This window comes from Dendrobates tinctorius, unplaced genomic scaffold (assembly GCF_039654945.1).
Source record: "Dendrobates tinctorius isolate UK_male_01 unplaced genomic scaffold, ASM3965494v1 ptg000005l, whole genome shotgun sequence".
Taxonomy (NCBI): domain Eukaryota; kingdom Metazoa; phylum Chordata; class Amphibia; order Anura; family Dendrobatidae; genus Dendrobates; species Dendrobates tinctorius.
This window is the reverse complement of record NW_027361673.1, coordinates 14,042,854-14,066,640: the sequence shown is the minus strand read 5'-3', so window position 1 is coordinate 14,066,640 and position 23,787 is coordinate 14,042,854. Positions and strand designations below refer to the sequence as shown.

The following is a 23,787-nucleotide window of genomic DNA, read 5'->3' as shown; positions in this document are numbered from 1 at the left end:
AGGACGACCCATAGTCCTGTGTCCCCCAATGAGGCGAAGGAGAAACAGGGATTTTTGTGTATTCACCATAAAATCCTTTTCTCCGAGCCACTCATTGGGGGACACAGCACCCGCCTGCTCGCCTAATGGCTCGTGTTTGTTTTTGGTTTGACGTGTTGTACCCTTCTTTGATGTTTAAAATCTCCTAACGCTTTATCACTAAACTGGTTCAGCTAGAGCCAGTGTACGGGTGTATACTGCAGAGAAGGAGCTTAACTTTTTGTATTCACTTAGTATCAGGATCCTAGTGGCAGCAGCATAGCACCCATAGTCCTGTGTCCCCAATGAGTGACTTGGAGAAAAGGATTTTATGGTGAGTACACAAAAATCCCTGTTTTAAACCACTTATCAGCAGCTAGTTGCTAATTACCTGCCTGTGCTGTCCTGCAAGAACCTCTCCTGGCTCAGATCAGTCACTGATCACTCCTGCCAACCATTTTCTTGCTTCTTGTATCATCATGTTGACAGCAGTTCCTTCTCTTCCGCTCTGCTCCGTCGAGAGGATGTCAATGCCGATTTCAAATTGATTGACAACCAACTCAGTCTTCAACAGGAGGTGCAAGCTATCAATCAACATGACATCGGCAGTGATGCCACGTTGACAGAGCAGAGCGGATGAGAAGGAATTGCACTGTTCACAAGGCGTCATCTGAAGCAGGAGAATCGCTGTCAGGAGTGGTTCAATAAGTCAACTAAAGCTTTGCGCTGGGAGAGATCATCGCAGGGCAGCGAAAGCAGGTAGGTAGCAAATACCTACCGATAAGTGCTTAGCCCCATAGGTAAAATAAAAATTAGGTCACGGATATCCCTTTTTAACCTAAAATTAGGGAAGCTGCGACAATGCCCACCCAGAGTCAACTAATTACAAAATTTGGTGTGCTGAGTTTTAAGTGCTAAACATGGTAATTTTATCCCAATGAGAGCCATTCAGAGACTCCCGAGTGGCTGAATAGGGAACCAGCTTTTTTTTTTTGGTGAGTGGGGAGGCGAGCTGCCCATCACGAACTTTGTCGATGATCTGCAGCTCCTCTTGCCTCCATGCAGTATGAACCAACAGTGAGGCATTGTCTTTAATATTTCTCGTTCGCCTTATTGGGGGACACAGAGACCATGGGGTGTATGCTGCTGCCACTAGGAGGCTGACACTATGCACAAAAAAAGGTTAGCTCCTCCTCCGCAGTGTACACCCCACCGACCGGCAGGAAGTTCCTCAGTTTAGCTTAGTGTCAGTAGGAGGTGGACACGGGTCTTTTATTAGACCCCTATCTACCTCGTCGTGCGTCGTTCCTTTACAGGTTTCGGAGGGATACGGAGTGAACAGTCACATCCGTACTCCCCCCCCCCCCCCCCCGTTTCTTCTTCATCCCGGCAGGGGTATACAGGGGTCGGGCTGTGGGAAGCAGGGACGCGGCCCGGGGTTGCGGCCCGGTGTTGCGGCGCATCTTCCGCGCCGACCCCCTGCTGACAGGCGGCCGGCGCTATTAATTTAGGCCCCGGCTTCATCTCGGGCCTACCGCTGCGTCGCGGCCACGCCCCCTGCCCCTTTCTTCTAAGCGGGCTTCTCTCCCGCCCGTCCTAGGCCTTCCCAGCCCCCTTGCCTCACACCAGCCTGCTATTGGACAGCGGGCGGTGCTAAGGGGATCTCTGCGGCGAGCTCCGCCCTTCTTCTCCCTCTGGCAGCGCGCCCTTTCCCTGGTGGTCGCCATCTTCTCAGCCTGCCAGCCGGACCTCATTCCCTGCCGGATTTCGGTCGCTGGGCCTTTTTTTCAGCCGGATTGGCCTGGCCTCATCCTGCAGCCAGATCAGAGAGCGTCGCCCTTGGGGACACCGGACCGTGAGTAGCTCTGCACCTGCAGACTGACACCCTTCTCTGCCTTCTGTCCCCCAACCGGCCGGCACTGCCTCTCTTTCCACTATGTCCAACGCTAAGTCTGATCGTACCCGCTCTGCGTCCAGCCCGACGCCGCTCAGGAGCCATCCATAGCCCCAGGGGCGAGTGAGCCCCCCATGCCGGGTTGGGCCTCCTCTCAATCACAGTCAGTGGCAGACCTCATCAAGGTGTCTCAGTCCCTAGTAGCCGTTCTGGACAAGTTGCCCTTGGGAGCTTCGGCGGGACCCAGCACGTCTCAGGACGTCCCATCTGAGCCAGCCAGCGGCAGTCGCAAGAGGCCCAGGCAGGACCTCCAGGCGGAGTCCTCCCCTCGTCCTACCTCACCCCATAGTCCCCAGCAGTCTCCCTCTCGGGCCTCCTCCCCCGAGTCAGGCAAAGCGCTTTCGGAATCGGAAGGGGTCTTAGAGCTGGATTCGGACCAGGATGCGAACATGAAGGTTACGGTGCAAAACCTCGTTGCCGCGATTCACCATACCTTTGACATCGCTGACGCCCCTGCGAAATCCTCAGATCAGGAGGTTTCGTCCAGACGGGCGGAAACACCATCCAGGGTGTTTCCCTTCCATTCTGAGTTTGGAAAGATTTTTACAAAGGAGAGAGAAGATCCGACCAGACGCTTTCAAAGAGGAAAGCGTCTCGGCGTGCTGTACCCGTTTGCTAAAGAGCTCACGGACAACTGGGCCGCTTCTCCCTCGGTGGACCCTCCCGTGTCCAGACTTTCTAATAATACGGTCCTTCCGCTGTCAGGTGTGGCGTCGCTAAAAGATTCTAATGATAGGATCATAGAATCTCTAGCAAAATCTGCCTTCGAAGCGGCATCAGCAGCGGTATGTCCAGTCTTTGTTTCTTCTTGGGCAGCAAAGGCCATATCCACTTGGGCAGATGACCTTCGGCAGGGCATTCTGGATAAGGCACGACCAGAGCATTTGGCCGATCTCGCCAATCAGATTTCCCATGCGGGGGATTATCTGCTTTCTGCCTCCTTGGATGCCGCATCTTGCGCAGTTCAGGCGTCAAGTAACATCGTGGCAATCCGACGTACAGTTTGGCTCAAGGCCTGGCAGGCGGACTTGTCCTCTAAAAAGTCTCTGACCAATCTGCCTTTTCAGGGAGTGCGTCTCTTCGGATCACAATTGGATCAGATTATTAAGGACGTTACCGGAGGTACGAGTTCTCTTCTCCCCTCCAAGCCTCGCAGACCTCCTCCAAGGCGTCAGTTTCGTCCCTGTCGGACTTTCCGCCGTTTCAATACGGCGGAAAACCCTTCCAACCAGCAAAGGCCACAGGCACGTCAGGAAAGAAAGAAGGTTTCCTTCAGGCCCACTCCGTCCTGGCGGTCCCACTCTTCCCAGGGAAGACCGTCCAGATCTAGATCTGGACGGTCTACGTCCGCATGACTACCATCGGTCTCCCGTGGGTCCCTTCCAATTGGGAGGTCGACTTCTCTTCTTCAGCGACGTCTGGCTCGCCTCAGTAGAGGACGCTTGGGTCAGAGAGGTTGTATCAACAGGATACAAAATAGAGTTCATTTCTCTTCCACGGGATCGTTTCTTACAATCCCGTCCGCCGAGGGATCCGGCCTTGGTCCCGGGGTTCGGTTCGGCCATCGCCTCTCTTCTCAATTCCGGGGTGATTGTGCCCGTTCCCGAATCGGAACGCTTCACAGGGTTTTATTCAAACCTGTTTGTGGTGCCGAAAAAGGACGGGACAGTTCGACCCATCTTGGATCTCAAGTTACTCAACAAGAGAGTTTGCCTTCGCCACTTCCGGATGGAGTCAGTTCGCTCGGTAATTGCTTCCATGGAGGAGCAGGAATTCATGGGTTCCATAGACATCCAAGATGCCTATCTACATGTGCCCATATTTCCCGGACTTCAGAAGTTCCTGCGGTTTGCGATTCTTCACGAACATTACCAGTTCGTCGCGCTTCCTTTCGGGCTCGCCACCGCTCCCAGAGTCTTCACGAAGATTATGGCGGCGTTGATGGCCTTGTTGAGGATCAGAGGTCTCGTTCTTTTTCCGTACCTCGACGATATCCTGATCAAGGCCCCCTCCTTTCAACAGGCCCGCCTAAGTGTGGCGATCGTTCTAGACACCCTGTCCAGTTTTGCGTGGATCGTCAACCGGGAAAAGTCCTGTCTGGTCCCTACTCAACGCCTTGTGTTTCTGGGCCTTCTGTTCGACACTCGTCGGTCAAGGGTATTTCTCCCACAAGACAAGATTCTTTCCCTGCAGCAGGGCGTGCGGTCATTACAGATCACACGATTTCCATCCCTCAGGTCAGCCATGAGGGTCCTGGGGAAGATGGTGGCGGCGATAGAGGCAGTTCCCTTTGCCCAATTTCACGCCAGGCCACTCCAGCAGGCCATTTTGTCCAGGTGGAACAGGTCGGCTCTGTCTCTGGATCGTCCGGTTCGCCTTTCCTGCCGGATCAGGCGGTCTCTCAACTGGTGGTTGACGTCTCCCCTCATTCTCTTGGGGCGGTCTTTTCCCGTTCACTGGCAGATTGTCACTACGGACGCCAGCCTCATCGGCTGGGGTGCAGTGTTCCGCAATCACACTGTTCAGGGTCGATGGTCGACTCAGGAATCAGCTCTGCAGATCAATGTCCTAGAGATACGGGCGATCCATCTAGCTCTCGTCCACTGGGAAAGGCGCCTCAAGGGCCTGCCTGTCAGGATTCAGACAGACAATGCCACAGCGGTGGCGTATATCAACCGCCAAGGGGGGACACGGAGTGTCTCAGCCCTGGTGGAAGCGTCCAGAATTCTTCAATGGGCAGAGACCTTTGTTCCAACGATTTCCGCGGTTCACATTCCCGGCGTGGACAACTGGGCCGCCGATTTCCTCAGCCGCGAGGGTCTCGCGGCAGGGTAATGGTCCCTACATCCGGAGGTGTTTCATCTGCTCTGCCGTCGGTGGGGAACCCCGGATGTAGACCTCATGGCATCTCGCCTCAACAGGAAAGTACCACAATTCGTGTCCAGGTCTCGGGACCCTCTGGCAGTGGGCGCCGACGCTCTGGCCGTCCCTTGGTCACAGTTCGTGCTCCCCTACCTGTTCCCTCCTCTGCCTCTTCTTCCCAAGTTGTTGAAGAAAATCAAAGCAGAGGGGATTCCAGTCATCCTCATCGCCCCGAATTGGCCCAGAAGGTCTTGATTCGCAGACATTGTCAACCTTCTCGCGGACGCCCCCTGGAAGCTTCCCGACGGGCAGATCTGCTGTCTCAAGGCCCGATTTGCCACCCCAATTCTCGGTCGCTCAATTTAACGGCGTGGCTGTTGAGACCGAGGTTTTGAGACGGGCAGGATTCTCTGATCGGGTAATTCATACCATGATCCGCGCCAGAAAGCCTTCTTCTTCGAAGATCTATTACCGTACTTGGAAAGCCTATTTCTCCTGGTGTGAGGCCAATGACATCGCGCCCTTGGTTTTTTCGCTCCCTTCTATTCTGGCGTTTCTTCAGGCAGGGCTGGATGCGGGGCTTGCTCTCAGTTCCTTGAAGGGTCAAGTTTCGGCACTGTCCATTTTATTTCAGAAAACGCTGGCCTCCCGGCCCCAGGTCAAAACCTTCCTCCAGGGTGTGGCTCACACGGTTCCTCCGTACCGAGCTCCCGTGGATCCTTGGGATCTTAATTTGGTTCTTCAGGTTCTGCAGGGTCCTCCTTTTGAACCTCTCAGGGACGTTTCCCTTTCCCTCCTTTCTTGGAAAGTGGCCTTTCTGGTGGCCATTACCTCCATCCGGCGCGTGTCGGAATTAGCGGTACTTTCTTGCCGCTCTCCTTTTTTGGTCCTTCATCAGGACAAGGTAGTTCTGCGGCCTCCGCCCTCTTCTCTTCCGAAGGTGGTATCTTCGTTTCACCTCAATGAGGACATTGTTCTGCCATCCTTCTGCCCGAGCCCAGCTCACCCTCGGGAGCGGTCTTTGGACAAGCTGGACCTAGTCAGGGCATTGAGAGTCTATCTAGCCCGGACGACTTCCTTGCGGAAGTCAGACTCTCTGTTCATCACCCAGCCTCAAAGGCCACTATTGCGCGCTGGATCAGATCGGCAATTTTGGAGGCATACCGGGTCAAGCATCGAGTGGCCCCTCCAGGGATCAGAGCGCACTCTACCCGGGCGGTGGGTGCCTCCTGGGCGGTGCGCCACAGAGCTTCCGTGCTGCAGCTTTGCAATGCTGCAACGTGGTCATCGGTTCACACCTTTGTGAAATTCTACAGGGTCCACACCTACGCTTCGGCGGACGCCAGCCTATGTAGAAGGATTCTGCAGGCTGCGGTGGCGAGTCCACTGGCCTGATGGAAGTTTGTTTCCCACCCCAGGGACTGCTTTGGGACGTCCCATGGTCTCTGTGTCCAACAATAAGGCGAACGAGAAAACAGGATTTTTTGGGTTGCTTACCGTAAAATCTGTTTCTCGGAGCCTTCATTGGGGGACACAGCACCCTCCCATGTTCTACAACTCCTGTTCTTATGTTTGTCGGTTTGTTACAGTTGAGTTGTTTGTTCTGCTTTCAATCTATTCTGTTACTTCTCCTACTGCTTTCTCACTAACTGAGGAACTTCCTGCCGGTCGGTGGGGTGTACACTGCGGAGGAGGAGCTAACCTTTTTTTGTGCATAGTGTCAGCCTCCTAGTGGCAGCAGCATACACCCCATGGTCTCTGTGTCCCCCAATGAAGGCTCCGAGAAACAGATTTTACGGTAAGCAACCCAAAAAAATCCTGTTTTTTTTTTACATCATTTTATGCTGTTCACGCTTAGTGATTTAAAAAAAATATGTGTATTATACTTCGGATCAATACCTTCACCGTGATGTCACATTTGTAGATATAGAGATGAAGTCACTATATCACTGGTGAAACTCCATACTTTATTATATCCTGTATGCAAATTAGGAATAATAGGGACGGCATAGAGCACTCAGCCTTTGGCCGTATCATGTCTCCGGATGCATATTTAAGGCTCTCCATGGGGCCCACATTTAAATTCCCTTGAGTGCATTTCATGTCTTCTAGTATAATAGTCAATAACCTTTACAAATTGTAACAGCATTTCCCAATCACAAAAGACAATAGTTAAAGTAGCAGCACGAGAAAGAAGATCATTTATGGATGTGATAAAAACATGATACCATTCCTTTGCAATGTCACAGTGCGCCTGTCTTTACAATCATTTCAGCTTTACAGCATAACAGCACCGTATGTCTATCTAATCCGTGCCTAGGTCCTAGGACACGTATCCAGCCTGCAGATGAGACCACATGGACCGCTATCATGTCTCTGCCTTACATGTTCAAAAAGTCATGTCCAGTCTTGTGTGGTAGAATGCCTGTGTTCCTAAAACTCCTTGAAAAGGTCTTAATGGGGTTTTTATGTTTTACTACTTTTGCACACTAAAAACAATTTTTTTTACAAAAAATTATTTATGCATCACCGTATTTTAATAGCTGTAACTTTTTTTTATTTTTCCGCTGACAGCTGCATATGAGGGTTTTTTTTTTGTTGGACGAGATGTTTTCAGTGGTATCATATATTACATATACATCCATTTGTTGTGAGTACAATGGAAAAAGCTATATTTGTGGCATAGGTATTTTTTTATGTATGTTTTTTACCGTTTTCACCGTAGAGGGTACATTTTTAAATAGTATTATAGACAAGGTTTTATTGGTTGCGATAATACCAATTTATGTGTACCTTTGTGTTTTAATTTGGTTTTTACATACTACCACCATTTTTTAGTGGTGACACCTCACTAATGTTAATGCTTGTAAGGCAGCAAAATCGTTGCACAGTTCTTGTACAGCAGATATCGGGAAGAGGCTAAAGACAGAAACGTGTTTGGCAACTTTCTTTCCCTTCAAAGGATATGCTAGTGTGGTGGCCACTCAGGGAAACTGCTCTTTGTTTTGGCTCGTAAGTGGTCTGGAGTAGTATTTGAGTACTTTTATTTATTTTTTTTACCCTATTCATTTGTTAACGTTTCATATCTCCATAGGTTTACAAGGAACAAGTTTTGGAGCCTATGCTTAATGGCACAGAGAAAACACCAGCCCTAATATCCGATTACAAGGAGTACCACACTGACTCAACCGTGAAATTTGTTGTAAAAATGACAGAAGAAAAACTGTCTCAAGCAGAAGCGGCCGGCTTACACAAAGTCTTCAAACTTCAGACCTCTCTTACCTGCAATTCTATGGTGCGTTGTTTCTGTAAGATGTCCTCCTTAACCATGTCCTATACCATGACAATGTCCTGCTCTCTCATGGTTAACTTATGCTGGCCTCCCTTTGGATCTGGGAGCTGTATTTATACTCACTCCAGACTAGGATTCCCTGTCAGCTATACTGTTGTTCTGGCTGTGTGTCTGACCTCCTGGTGTGCATGTATACTGCATTGCTTGATTGCTTCCCGTGTATGACTTGGTCTGTCCGCTTACTCTGTTTTCTGTCTCACGTTTTGGTACTATTGTCTTCTCCGGTTCTGACCTCCTGGCTTGGCTATTGTTACTCCGTTACAGTTTATCCCTATTGTACCGTCTATTGCCCGTTCTGGTTTACTGATCTCTTGTTACGTCCTGACTATCTGTTCTGTCTAATCCTTTGGTACTGTCGTGCTATCTCGTGCTTTGACCCCGGCCTGATCTGGTTTGCGTCTCTGTCTATGCCCCTTGGTAATTTTGTCCCGTAGTTACCCTTCTAGTAGTTTTCCTTCAACTCCTAGCTCTCTGGAGCTTAGGCCACGCCCCCAAAAGTCACGTGCTTCAGGAGTCACGTGCTTCCTGTTTGTCTGAAGCACGCATCTTCAACGCTGCTGCTCCACTCCACAGGTATCTTTGAGCACAGTTTGTTTTACTCAGGACATGCACACTGGCTCAGTGAGTAAGTGCAGTGCGGTGTTCCTGACACTCATATTTCTTTTTATAGATATTACTATATCACACTGCAGTCAATAAACCGTTTCTTTTTCTCAATTCTCTGCTTATTTTCTATTGGTATAGTTTTAATATCAGCTTTTTCTACTTCCATTAGTAAATATATGCCATGTTACTATTTCATTTATGCACTATATTGCTTAATTTCCTCCAGTTTAGGGAAACTGGAGATTAGTTTCCTTAAAAGGGCTATTCTCGGTTATTAAATTGCTTCAGTTAGAAAGCATGAAAATATAAGTTTGCAATTGACTTTTTTTTCCATTTGCTGTCATTCTCCTGCAGAGAGAGCGTTTATCTTGCATAGTGTACAGCTTGCTGAGTGAGCCCAGTAGTTACATTCCAGGAGAGGAGTTAAGGCCCCATCACACTAAGCGATCTCGGTAGCGAGATCGCTGCTGAGTCACAACTTTTGTGATGTAACAGCGATCTCACCAGCGAGATCGCTGTGTGTGACAGCGATCAGCGAGCGGCCCCCCTGCCGGTATCGCTGATCGCTGGAAGAAACCTCTGGACATTTCTTTGGTCGCTGGTCTCCCGCTGGCCAGCACGCATCGCTGTGTGTGACAGGCGGGAGACCAGCGATCAGGTGTAAAAAATAATAAAAAAAATAAAAAATATTGTTATTCTCACCTTCCGACGTCCTGTTCAGCTATCCTGCCTCTCTCCACGCTCCGGTCCCAGTGATCCTTTGCACGAATGACCGTGAGACTTTGTTATCCCTCGAGACCGTGACATCTCGCGGTCATTCTCACAAAGGATCACTGGGACCGGAGCGTGGAGAGAGGCGGGATGGCTGAACGGGACGTCAGAAGGTGAGAATAACTATATTTTTTATTTTGATTCTATTTTTTACAGGGATGGCCAGCGATGCCGGGCGCTCGGTATCGCTGTGCTGATCGCTGGTGAAGCTGTCTGTGTGACAGCTCACCAGCGATCACATAGCGACTTACTAGCGATCCTGACACCTTGATATCGGTGTCGGGATCGCTGGTAAGTCGCTTAGTGTGACGGGGCCTTTAAAGGGGTTGTCCTCCTTCAGGAACGTGTGCCCCAAACTGTGGAAAATGCATAAAATAACAAACTAAGCAGGTATTCACACTCACTGAGTCTAGCACCAACTCCCCGCCAGTGCTTAGGTTCCACTCTCTGAACTGCAGAAGTAATGTCTAGTAACAGCTTCACAGTTTTGGCTAGTCACTGAGCTCAGTGGCTCGTTTGGCATGCTTTCACATGACATCACAGTTGTAAGTCATTTCACTGGGACCAGAGCAGCTGCAGGGATCTGGCGCTGGAGCAAGTGAGGTTGAGTTTGTTGTTTTATGTATTTTATACCTGCTTTCAGGAAAGTGAACGACACCTTTAGGGTATGTGCACACATTGCAGATTTGTGTGCAGATCAGCAGCGGATTTGCCTCTGCGGATCTGCTGCAGATCCGCAAGTGATGTTGTTAGGCAATGGGAAATAAAAATTGCTGTGCACATGCTGCGGATAATTTTGCGCAGAAGCGCAGCAGTTTATTTTCCGCAGCATGTCAATTCTTTGTGCGGATCCCGCAGCGTTTTTACACCCATTCCATTATAGGAATCCGCAGGTGTAAAATCGCATGCCAAATCCGCACAAAATCTGTTAGAAATCCGAAGGTAGAACGCGGGCATTTTGACCTGCATATTCCGCACACGAATCCGCAACGTGTACACATACCCTTAAAGGGAATCTGTCACCAAGCATTTGTTATGTAATCAGAAAACAGCAGGATATAGAGGGTGAAACACAGATTTCAACCTTGCATTTATTAAAATGAGTGCTCTTGTTTACTTACAGTAAAGGTTTTATCTCCAGGACATAATTACTGTTAGACTAGCTCCCTCCTGACAAGTCGTCCGACTATTCCCCCTCCTCTGATAAACAGCTCACTGTCAATAAGCAGTGTACATAGAAAGCTGTGGTATTAGCAGGGTTACTGTTGTTTAGCTCTTCTTCATGCTACATCTAAAAACTCTGAATGTTTCACAACTGCTGCACTCGGTAAACTAAGTAATACATTGTTGTAATCAGGGTCTCTCTTCCTACATTTCGCTGCTTTCAGATGAGGCAGCAAAAACCTGCTGACAAATTCCCTTTGACTCCTAAGATCACAGCCACTTCACTCCAGCACAGTGATTTCTGTACTTAGCTGCTCGTTTCCTTCACCTTCTTTCAGCTCCTGACTGAGCTTCTCATCAGTTTTGCATTATTTCAGTTCCTAGCCCCCGGCATCAAGAGTATACAGAGCAGTTGTCCTATTTTTTTTTTTATTATTATTATTTATTTTTAGTGCACTATTGATTCCGTGGTGCTGTACGTGAGAAGGGGTTACATACTAAATATAATTTACAATGAACGGACTAACAATGACAGACTGATGCAGAGGGGGTGGAGGTTTGGGGGCCCTGGTAATAGGAAAGGAGACAGTAGTTCGGGGGGTTGCGGCAGCTCTGGTGGTGATGAGGTGATAGTGTATTGCAAGCTGTAAGCTTTCTTGAGATGGGTTTTCACGTCTGAAACTTCAGAATGTGGTGGATATTCAGATGTGTTGGGGCACAGAATTCCAATGGATGAGGGATACTCGGGAGGAGAGAAGAAGGTCGTAGGAGAACATGTGGGAAGATTGGGAATTGGAAGCCAATTAACTGATTTTCAGATGGGCGGAGTAGCGAGGAGAGAGGTGGACTAATCATGAACTGAGCTGTGTGATTGTCAATATGCGCTGTAATCTCTGTATGTAAATATAGTGATAACAGTATGAACTTCAGAACACTAAAGGTACTGTCACACTAAGAGATATTGCTAGCAATATCGCTATAACTTGTGACATTATAGCGATATTGCTAGCAATATCGCTATGTCTGATACTTACCTACGACCGGCTCCCCCGCTGGTTATCGCTGATCGTGCGAGAACAGGCTGGACTGTTTCTCGTCCTCAGCTTCCTGCGGCGCTTCCTGCTGTGACGACGAGCGACGCGTGGACGCGGGCGGGAGGACGCAGGATCGCCTGGTGTGACAGGTAAGTAGTGACCCCGACCCCAGCGATGTCGCTGGTGAGATCTGCCTGTGTGGCAGCTCACTAGCGACCACTTAGCGATGTACCAGCGATCCTGACCGCGTCATATTGCTGGTCGGGATCGCTGGTGCATCGCTAAGTGTGACAGTACCTTAACAGAAAGTAACCGACTAGAAATGTCCAAGGAGAAGTACCCGCTCCCCAGCTACGAGGAAGTGAGGACACTGCTGAGCTGTGAGCTTCTCGAGAGAACTTGAGACTACCCCTGTAAGACTTTCCAGTATACTAATGACTGGCAGATTGAGTTCATGCAGTGAAAAATACAGGGACCCCAATAGCCCCCAATTCAGGATTTCAAAATGAATCCAGCAATATCTGTTACGGCTCCATAATCAAGGGAAGGTGTAACACCAATGTGAAAAGAGACCCCGTTTTGATTGTTGAACCTATATTGACTACTATGATGAGCCAATTTTGATCTTTCTGTTTTTCTTTCTTTTAGGTTTTGTTTGATCACATGGGCTGTCTTAAAAGGTATGAAACTGTTCAGGATATTCTAAAGGAGTTTTTCGATCTAAGATTACACTATTATAGTCTACGCAAAGAGTGGTTGATGGGGATCTTGGGAGCTGAGGCTGCAAGACTTAACAATCAAGCCAGATTTATCCTTGAGAAGATTCAAGGGAAGATCACAATAGGTAATCCTCCAGCTATTTAGTCACTGCAAATATATAAATACACCTTCATAACCTTCACTATGTAATTGGTTAATGCATTTTTTTCTTCTTAGAAAACAAGTCCAAAAGAGATCTAATTCAGATGTTGTTGCAGAAGGGGTTTGAGTCTGACCCTGTTAAAGCTTGGAAAGAAGCACAGGAAAAGGTGGGCCTAACTCACATTTTCATCTGAGTGTTACAGCACCTTTTGCTAGACAGCTGGGTGTTATCAGTGCCTATGGTTTAATAACTACTTCATGTGATTGCTGATAATGGACAAATCTGATATCTTAATGATCATCCAATGTTTTTACAGTCTACAGAGGAAGATGATATACAAGATCCAAATGAAGATAATTCCTCAGATTCAGGTGCTACTTCAGGGCCAGATTTTAACTACATTCTCAATATGTCTCTCTGGAGCCTTTCCAAGGAGAAAGTAGATGAGCTGATTAAACAGAGGGACTTGAAGGTATGGTACTAATTTTGGTCAATGGACAGCCCCGGTACTCTTATTTTTATGACTTGACTTGTACTACACTTATGACTTACACACACTGGGTGCAGATTGTCAGTTTGTAGCATGCACCTTCTGTGAATTGATCAAAACGACTACACCTGTTTCTTAGGCAAATAAGCAAGATAGGGCTACATTCACATGGAAGCATTTTGGTCAGTATTTCACATCAGTATTTGTAAGCCAAAACCAGGAGTGGACAATCAGAGGAAAAAATACAATACAAACACGTCACCACTTCACCCACCCCTTGTTTTGGCTGACAAATACTGAGGAAAAATACTGACCCAAAATACTGCCGTGCAAACGTGTGGCCTTCCGCTTCTAACCAGAGGGGGTTAAAAAGGAGCATCGGAGTTTCAGCTATACACATGTCGGTGGTTTGACTCTTCAGGGGCAACTCCACAATGACTGCCTAAACTTTATATGATTCATTTTATTATACTGTGCCCTGCTATAAAGTGAAATAAAAATGTGTGCCGATCCATACTGACCCAGTGTATGCCAAAAGGATGCCCAATGTGTGTAGAGAAACGAGATCCCATTATATCCTTACCCGGTCAAATTAATGTGAGCTAAACTGCAATTAGTCAGACAGTGCAGGTAATAACCCCATTCTCCTCCAGTATTCATTGTTACATGCCAAGCTTTGTGGTAACATTGAGCATCTGTCACAAAATGTGTCCAACCCTCTTACCATACATAGCTCAATTAGAAAGATAGGCAAATGATTGACCGGACCCTGGTCCAGCAACCACATCAGTGATCGGTGGCCATTGGACAAAGTGAAGCACCTCCTAACTGTTGGTAATCCCAGCGCTGCCCATGATTATTAGGCCCAGCACGACATCAAGCTGGCATCACACCGCAACAATGTCACATTGGGCATACATACCAGAAAAGACTCCTGGGAACCATCTGGAAGCGGGCAGTCCTGCAAAGCTCCCGTCCGGAGGCCACGGGCTACTGATGTGATTGCTGGACCAGCGACCTGCTAATCAATTTGCTCATCTCTACTCAGTCATCATAGAAGAAGTCTTTTGTTATCATGTTACTTCATGTGGGAGCATGTGTCGATATGATCAGATAAATATTTCCCCTCAGCTCTCACTTCAGATCTTTTTACTTTACTAATTTCCAAACATGTTGGTGCCTGAAATTCATGAGCTTTACAGTTTTATCAAAAAAGTATGACCAGAAGTTGCTTGTCCCCTATTTAAGCGGTCAGTGGCCATTCGTTTAATGATCTTGTCTCAGTTGTATGTAATATTCTTTGTTGTCAGCATTCAGTGAATTATGAGAAAGAAAAGAGTCTCCATTCTGTGTTTGGGCAATATAATTTAAAAAAAATAATCTAAAATACATTCATGTTTTAGGGGAAAGAACTAAGTGACCTAAAGAGAAAATCTCCACCCGACCTCTGGAAAGAAGATTTGACCGCTTTTATTGATGAGCTTGAGGTAAGTTTAGCCTTCATTCTTTTGAAGGAGAATCTACTGCTAATAGCAGGACTCTGAATGGTGGGATCATGCACGTGACAATATGTTGTCGTTCTACGGTCGGGTTCCCACTGATGCGACTGATGTAAAATCCCCTAAACCTCTTGGACCTGGTGAATTGTGTAGCAATATTTGAATATAATTTGAAAGTAATTTTATCTGGAACATGTCATCACTGTGTGACCTCTTGTCTAAATTGAGGTTCTGTTTAATGTTTTTTTTTTTTTAATACCCTACAGCGCTACATAAAAAGAATTCCTAGAATCTTGCAATTGACATTTCAGTAGTTTTCTCATTATCATTGCAAAATCCAGATATAAATAAGAAAAGATCCATCATTCACAAGAGGTTATGGTCATGGTTCGCCTCTTTGCACAATGACTTCTGCACAGATCACTAAGCCTGCTGAGAAAACGCTTCTGTAAAAGTCAATGAGTCCTCACCAGACTATTGTGTACTGTGTTAAATTTGGCTGCTGTAAAGTATATCTCTAAATCAAGGGTGGTTATTTAATTTTTCCAAGGGGCCAAATTGGAGACCCTGACACTGGTGGAAAGCTGAACCAACAGGCCAAACTTAATCTTGATAATTATTACAATTTTATATTAATTTTATCACTGAATACTGAGCAGTATTAAATCTGTTGACCAGCCGCTACTGCGTTACGATAATGTTTATTATTTGGTCTTCATACCTTGATCAACAGCTCCCAACTTAATAGGATGTCCACACAGCACCCCCCACACAGCCCCTCACGCGGTATGAGGTCTGCAGGCAGCCACTACTCCGGTCTGTGCAGTGTACGGAGGCTCCGCACAACTGGAGAGATGTAGTGGCGTCATGGCACGCGCTCAAACACACAGACTGACGGCTTCCTGTTCCATTATTGTATTCATTGTTATCTGAATCTCGAGGATGTAGGTAACGATGCAATTGATATGCCAGGCGGAGGGAGGCTGCATGATGTGGGACACCAAAGTTTCCTGCCCAATGGATGTCCCAATCCGTGGTCTGCACAGGAACAGCCAAAGGACCACTATAAGTTATGGCTGTCCTCATGATCATGTGCAGAAGACAGAACAAAAAATTACAATACTAAAATAAAAACGAAAAGAGAATATGTTCCAGTGCAGTATTCAAAATAATATATCTGATATATTGCTTTTAAAAGTAAGAAAGGTATTAGATCTCGGCTATAGTGTGTTGACTAAATTTAAAAGAAATCTGGTTTGGGATCATCGGATGTGTGCCGTTTTCATTTTAGCCTAGCATTTGCTTTATGTTTTTTTATACTTTTTAATGCCTCGCAGATTTTCCATGCCAGGCACAAAAGTAATTTTGAAAAAGAAATTTCGCCCCAGCTGCATAAAATCTTCTTTTATTGGAAATACATAAAATGACAAATAGTTCATCAGACTATCATTCCAAAATGCTGGAATTATTGTCTGATGACACCACTTACAAAAAATTAAAACACAATCCTTCACAAGAAATTAGTGAAAAAAGCAGTGCCATTGTCAAAGAAGGTCTCAGTCTGGGAATACTAACATCCAGTCAGGCTGAATTCTTAGAAGTAAAAAATCCCATTCTCCCAATTATCTACGGAGTGCCTAAAATACACAAATCTGATGGTATCCCTCCAATGCGTCCGATACTTTCGGGCATTGGGTCTACCAATGAACATCTATGCCAATGTGTAGATTCGCTTCTTCAACCCTTGGTTCACATATGGCTCACATGTGACGTAATTTCGTTGTACACCTGTATTTTTCATGACGTGGCTATTAGGGCACTGCGGTTTCATCTCCAGAAATTCAGCAATTTTTCTCATAAATTGCAAGATTATATCATACAGGTGGTTGCATTTCTAATGACACACAATTTTTTTGTGTTTGCTGGTCAATTTTTTTTGCAATTAAAGGGTGTGGCAATGGGTACTAAATTTTCACCTTCCCTTGCCAACCTTGTAATGTCTTTTTGGGAGTCGGAATTCATATATTCAGTCTCCAATCCGTTCCTCAAGTGGTTAATCTGGTATGGCAGATATATCGATGACACCCTAATTATTTGGGGTGGAGATATGTCTGCCATATCGGATTTTGTCAAATATCTTAATTCCAATCATTACAATATCCAATTTACCTATAAATGTGATTCGAAAAAAAATTTCTTTTTTGGACTTGGATTTGATGGGTATTGATGGTAATATCATTCAAACAAAAACGCATCATAAACCGCTGAGTGGGAACACTATCCTACATGCAACTAGCAGTCATGACAGACAAATTAAATCCATCCCAGTTGGTGAATATACTCGCATTAAATGAAATTGTAGCTCAAATGATGCCTTAAAAAATGAATTTGAATGTCACCAACAAATTGAAAAATAGAAGGTATCCAAATTGGACACTTAAAAGAGCTCAGCAAATAGTACACACCAAAAATTGGGAGGAATTAATCATGCCATTCACAAGGGAAAGAAAAAATCAAGATATAGCAAATAAACCCTATATCTGTTTCCAATACAGTCAGCAATTTTCGGGCATCAAAAAAATCATATATAAATATTTACCCATTTTATATGAAGATGAGAAATTGGCAGATATTTTAACATCTGGTGTAAATGTAGTGTCCCGCAGAGCCCCCTCCTTGGGTAACAAATTATCACCTAGCATGTTCTCATCCAGTAGAAATACCAAAGATAATTGGCTAAAAAATAAGGGCTTTTATAAATGTGGTGCTACCTGTTGTAAAATGTGCAAGCATGCACAGATATCCAAGGAATATTATAACAGTGACAATACTCTTAAATTTAAAATTAATAACTACATTAATTGTAACTCGAAAAATATAGTGTACAAAATCAACTGTGACGCTTGCAGTTTGTCCTATGTCGGGTGCACAACCAGACAACTAAAAATAAGAATAAGAGAGCATTTATATGATGTCACGAATACTAATAATATTGGAAGAAATATATAAGCAGCGTCAAAACATTTTATAGAATGTCACGCCAGAAGTACGTCCCATTTCAAAATACAAGGGATAGAACGGGTCAGCATGTCATCTCGGGGGGGAGTTATAAGACGGCGACTCCTCACCCGAGAGGCATTTTGGATATATCATTTGAACACGAGACACCCAATTGGTCTGAATAAAAGACACTATCTAATGTTGCACTATTATTAATGGTTTTAATAATGTATTGTTATATGTGATATTATTCATGCGCAGGACCTTAATTAGGTATCATGTGATCAGTTGCATGTTTTTCATTGGCCAGTCTCTTATATATAGCTGAGTCGGACCAGAGACTGGGTATGGCTTTGATAAAGACCATGTAGGTCGAAACGCGTAGCCTTTTGTTTCATCTTGGTCTGATGTGGCTATATGGAGAGCTGAACTATTTGTCATTTTATGTATTTCCAATAAAAGAAGATTTTATGCAGCTGGAGCGAAATTTCTTTTTCCACATTACCTACGTTGGTCCGCACGGAGCTCCGAGAACCTGCTAGTGTTTACCGGTGAGCTGGCTCCTTCCACTATTTCTACAAAAGTAATTTTAACTTTTTTGTTGTTGTTGTTTAGAAAGTGGAGGCACAGGAAAAAGAAGACATTTTAGCTGGATTTGCAGGCAAAGCAATAAAAGGTAAAATAGGAAAGCCCAAAATGAAGAAGCTGCAGCTGGAGGAGACCATGCCGTCAATGTACGGCAGAAGAATAGAGCCCCAGATCAGCGCAATGAAAGCTGATGTCAGTAAGAAGATGCTCAAGAAGAAGAAGGTGAGGACAAGTGTGCCATGAGGTGCAGATTACATTTGTTTTATGGCTCACAATGACATTTTTTTTTTTTTTTTAATTTGAAGGGTGAAATGGATTCTTTAGCTCTGAAACTAGAGTTTGATGATGAGTTTGGTAGCACAGCGGCGGAGGGAGGTGGCGAAGACTCACAGACAACTACCCCAGTAAAACCTGTAAAGGCCAAGCGGGAAAGGAAAGAGAAGGAGCCTGGTATGTGAGATTACACAGCCCTTACATGTTTGATCCCATTGGTATTGTGCATAATATGAGAAAAATAAGTGTTCAACCAGGATATGTACCAGACCTCACAGTATTAAAAAATAGTAAAACTCCAGGTAAACCATTCGCTTATTACGCGCAGCCAAGCAAACACATGCAGCAGCCTAACTGCTTGTGTGTAAAGACTTTAGCTAAAGTTAAAAGTCATTACATTTGGTCTTCCACAATTTGCAATGTCAGTATTACATAAATGTCTGTGTTGTCTTTCACTTTCTTAGGTTCTCGGGCTAAAAGGAATTCTCTGGCTCCAAAGTCATCGGTGAAAAAGGGAAAGAAAAGGAACCCCTGGTCAGAAGATGAATCCAAGTCGGAGAGTGATATCGAAGAAGCCGAAGTGGGGGAACCCGTAGTTATACCTCGAGATTCCTTACTGAGGAGAGCGGCTGGTAAGTGGCAAAAGCTTTCTAAAGCAGGATTGGATTGTGGTGTACTGTCAGCATGTTTGGCCAGGTGACGTAGGACCGCTGACATCCCTACTGCATTGTAAGGTGAAGGCAACTACACATTTTAATACTTACCTTCATAAAAATGAATCAGTCATTTACTATTTTCCTGAATTATGCAAGTAAGTGCCACATCTGTCCATACATTTTACCTGGTGTTGCAAGTCAACCCTATCTACTTCAATAAGCCTGATCTGCAATACCAGGCACAAACATCTGGGACCCACCTCAATCATGTATTTTTATGAGAGTTCTGAAAATGTTAGCACCTCCATCCTGTGGATAGGCCAAAGATGTCTGAGATGGAAATGCCCTTTACGTTGTGAAGCAAAATGTTTTTACATAAGACTGTCATATAGTTAAGTATAATGAAAACTCCTATCCTAATCCTGTTTTGTTTTTTTTCCCTTTACAGCTGAGCGACCCAAGTACACATTTGACTTTTCAGAAGAGGAAGATGCAGATGATGATGACGACGATGATCAAATTATTAGTAATGATAACCTGAATGACATAAAGCCCAAATCATCTCCGATTCCAAACAATCAAAATGATGATGACGCTCATTTGGACAGTCCGGAAAAAGATGAATATGATCTCTCATCTTTAAAATCCACAGAGTATGTGGCTGTTATCTTCTCCAGATACTTGGTTCTGGAGTGTCCGCATCTATGGGTTTTAATGTTTTCAAACATCTGTGTGATTCCTCAACTTTTTTCCTTGTCTTTCTCTATATAGAAAGTCTATAGAAAAGCAGAAAAAGAAAGATCTCGACGATATATTTTCTTCAAGCTCATTTTCTACGAAAATAAATGATGGTAATGTATTTAATTTTTTTTATTATTATTGAAACATTAAAAACAAAAAAGTAGCACTTTATAATAATAATAATAATAATAAATTTTATTTTTATAGCGCCGACATATTCCGCAGCACTTTACATTTCAGAGGGGATTTGTACAGACAATAGACATTACAGCATAACAATAATCACATACAGTAGATTATAACAAATACCAAGAGGAGTGAGGGCCCTGCTCGCAAGCTTACAGTCTATGAGGAAAGAGGTAGACACGAAAGGTGGGTGGTAACAGTTGCCCTGATTGTATGGACCAGCCATAATGTTAAGTGTGTAACAGTACAGACACAGAGGGCTAATGGATGCATAAAGCATGTGGGAACATGATGCTGGGAGCCTGGTTATGGTAAAATTTTTGGCTCTGCCACACAGAGATAGGTTAGGTTAATGTGTTGAGGCGATAGGCCAGTCTGAATAAATGCGTTTTCAGGACACGCTTAAAATTGTGGGGACTGGGGACTAATCGTATTGACCTGGGAAGTGCATTCCAAAGAATTGGCGCTGCACGTGTAAAGTCTTGGAGACGGGAGTGGGAGGTTCTGACTATTGAGGATACTAACCTCAGGTCATCAGCAGAACGGAGGGCGCGGGTAGGGTGGTATACTGAAACAAGGGAGGAGATGTAGGGTGGTGCTGAGCCATGGAGGGCTTTGTGGGTGAGGGTAATAAGTTTATACTGAATTCTGGAGTGGATGGGTAGCCAGTGTAATGACTGGCACAAGGTAGAGGCATCGGTGTAACGATTGGTGAGGAATATGATCCTGGCTGCAGCATTCAAGACAGATTGGAGAGGGGAGAGTTTTGTAAGAGGGAGACCGATTAGAAGAGAGTTACAATAGTCGAGACGAGAATGAATAAGAGAAACAGTAAGAGTTTTTGCAGAGTCAAAAGTAAGAAAAGGTCGAATTCTAGAAATGTTTTTGAGGTGCAGATGACAAGAGCGAGCCAGTGATCGAATGTGGGGGGCAAAGGAAAGCTCGGAATCAAGTATGACCCCAAGACAGCGGGCATGTTGCTGGGGAGTAATAGTGGAACCACAGACGGAAATGGCAATGTTGGGTGTAGGTACATTAGTAGCGGGAGGAAACACAAGGAGTTCAGTCTTTGATAGGTTCAGTTTCAGATATAGTGAGGACATGATATTAGACACAGTGTTTAGACAATCGCCAGTGTTTTCTAGAAAGGCTGGCGTGATGTCAGGAGAAGAAGCGTATAATTGGGTGTCATCAGCATAGAGATGGTACTGGAAACCAAATCTACTGATTGTTTGACCAATAGGGGCAGTGTACAAGGAGAAGAGGAGGGGGCCTAGAACCGATCCTTGAGGGACCCCAACAGTAAGGGGAAGGTGAGAGGAGGAGGAACCGGCAAAAGAAACAGTAAAGGAGCGGTCGGAGAGATAGGAGGAGAACCAGGAGAGAACGGTGTCCTTGAGGCCAATGGAACGGAGCATAGTGAGGAGGAGCTGATGATCCACAGTGTCGAATGCTGCAGAGAGATCCAAGAGAATTAGCATGGAGTAATGACCATTTGATTTAGCTGTTAGCAGATCATTAGAGACTTTAGTGAGGGCAGTTTCAGTGGAGTGTAAAGAGCGGAAACCGGATTGGAGAGGGTCGAGAACAGAGTTCTCTGAGAGATAGCGGATAAGACGGGAGTGGACCAGGCGTTCCAGGAGTTTAGAGATGAAGGGAAGATTAGAGACAGGTCTATAGTTAGCGGCACAATTTTGGTCGAGGGATGGTTTTTTAAGTAGTGGATGTATGATGGCATGCTTAAATGAGGAGGGAAAAATACCAGAAGAGAGAGAGAGGTTAAATATTTTAGTTAGGTGAGGGGTGACAGCAGGGGAAAGGGACTGGAGGAGATGTGACGGAAATGGGTCACTGGTGCAAGTAGTTGGGCGAGAAGATGCAAGGAGCCTGCTTACTTCTTCTTCTGTGACTGGTTCAAAATCAGAGAGTGAGTTAGATGCAGTGGGGGAGGGAGGACAGTGCATGGTATGAGGGGATTTGGAGATAATTTCCTGTCGGATCTGGTCAATTTTTTCTTTGAAGTAATTGGCCAGATCGTCAGCTCGGAGCTCAGTGGTTGGGGCCTGTACTCTTGGATTGAGTAGAGAATGAAAAGTGTCAAAGAGACGTTTCGGGTTATTAGACAGTGAGATGATGAGGGTGTTGAAATAGGTTTGTTTGGAGAGGTGAAGGGCAGTGTTGTATGTTCTAAGCATAAACTTAAAATGGATGAAATCTTCGTGTAGATTGGATTTTCTCCACAGACGTTCGGCGCACCTGGAGCACCGCTGCAGGAAACGTGTTTGCACCGTGTGCCAGGGTTGTCGCCGTCTGCGTTGTGGTGTTCTATTTATAGGGGGTGCAAATTCATCCAGGGCAGTTTGAAGTGTTTCATTGTAATGCTTCAATGCAGAATCAGGACATGAGAGGGAGGAGATAGGGGCCAATGAAGACTGCAAGTTCTTCAGAAGTTTCTGGGTGTTAATGGCCTGTGTGTTTCTATAAGTCTGGACAGTGGGGGTGACCTGAGCAGCCTGGCAGTTCTTTATAGAGAATGAAAGAAGATTGTGGTCAGAGAGCGGGAGAGGGGAGTTTGCAAAATCATCCACTGCACAAAGCCGAGAGAAGACCAAGTCGAGGGAGTTTCCGTCTTCATGCGTTGGAGAATTAGTAAGCTGCGAAAGGCCAAATGAGGAGGTTAGAGATAAAAGGTGAGTAGCAGATGGGGAGAGGGGAAGAGCAATGGGGATGTTGAAATCTCCCATGAGGAGGGTAGGGATGTCACAGGAGAGAAAATGTGGAAGCCAAGTGGCAAAATGATCCAGGAACTGATGGGAGGGGCCGGGAGGACGATATACCACCGCCACTCGCATGGAGAAGGGGGTGTAGAGTCTGATGGCATGGACCTCAAAAGAAGGGAAGACAAGTGAGGGTAGTTGAGGGATAACCTGAAAGGTACATTTTGGTGATAGGAGCAGACCAACGCCTCCACCAGCTCTATTGTCTGATCTTGGGGTATGAGAGAAGTGAAGCCCCCCGTATGAAAGAGCAGCAGCAGCGGTAGTATCTGACTGCTGGATCCAGGTTTCAGTAAGAGCCAGAAGGTTAAGAGAATTAGAAAGGAAGAAGTCATGAATGAAGGAGAGTTTGTTACACACTGAGCGAGAATTCCAAAGTGCACAATTAAGAGAGACAGATGGCATGCAGGGAATATTAATAAGATTAGAGGGGTTTCTGAGTGTAGCAGTGGGGGGGTTTGACTTTCTATAACATGGGGGACCAGGGTTGGGAGCAATGTCTCCTGCAACTAGGAGAAGGAGGATAGAAAGAGTGAGCAGATGGTTAAGTGATTTGTGAGAGCGTCTCTGGTGTTGAATGGTGGGACTGGCTGGATCTGTGCAATTTAACAATGTGAAAAGAGCATGAGTGCTATACATAGGAGAGGAAAGGAGCGAGGGGCCAATATGGATGGAGTGTGGAGAGTTAATGCCAGGGCGGTGGATGTGTGTGAATGCAGCGGCCAGGATATAAATTACACAAATGCATATGGTATATATTTGTTGTACTCCAAATGTACAGAGAGTAGATGTAGATGTACTTTGCACTTTGATCACTCAGCTTCACATTTAGAGCGTAACGTTTTGTGTTATGGGAAAAAAAAAGCATAAGTAGTTAAAAGTCCAAAGCAAAGCTCATACATTTATAGGTGCACATGTCTTCACAAATCTTCATAGTTAAAGAGACTGAAAATA

General features: G+C 45.5%; 1 protein-coding gene across 3 annotated transcripts in view; it reads left to right on the top strand.

Moving 5' to 3' along the window:
- TOP2B (DNA topoisomerase II beta) overlaps positions 1–23,787 on the top strand; it is a 164,473-nt gene that overhangs the window by 94,245 nt on the left and 46,441 nt on the right. For all 3 annotated transcript variants that reach the window (XM_073568361.1, XM_073568360.1, XM_073568362.1), the window contains exons 23-32: positions 7,929–8,129; positions 12,410–12,605; positions 12,698–12,789; positions 12,940–13,095; positions 14,517–14,600; positions 18,228–18,422; positions 18,506–18,650; positions 18,938–19,105; positions 19,578–19,782; positions 19,901–19,980. In XM_073568361.1, the coding sequence (XP_073424462.1) occupies positions 7,929–8,129; positions 12,410–12,605; positions 12,698–12,789; positions 12,940–13,095; positions 14,517–14,600; positions 18,228–18,422; positions 18,506–18,650; positions 18,938–19,105; positions 19,578–19,782; positions 19,901–19,980 (1,522 nt within the window). The remainder of the gene's footprint in view (positions 1–7,928; positions 8,130–12,409; positions 12,606–12,697; positions 12,790–12,939; positions 13,096–14,516; positions 14,601–18,227; positions 18,423–18,505; positions 18,651–18,937; positions 19,106–19,577; positions 19,783–19,900; positions 19,981–23,787) is intronic.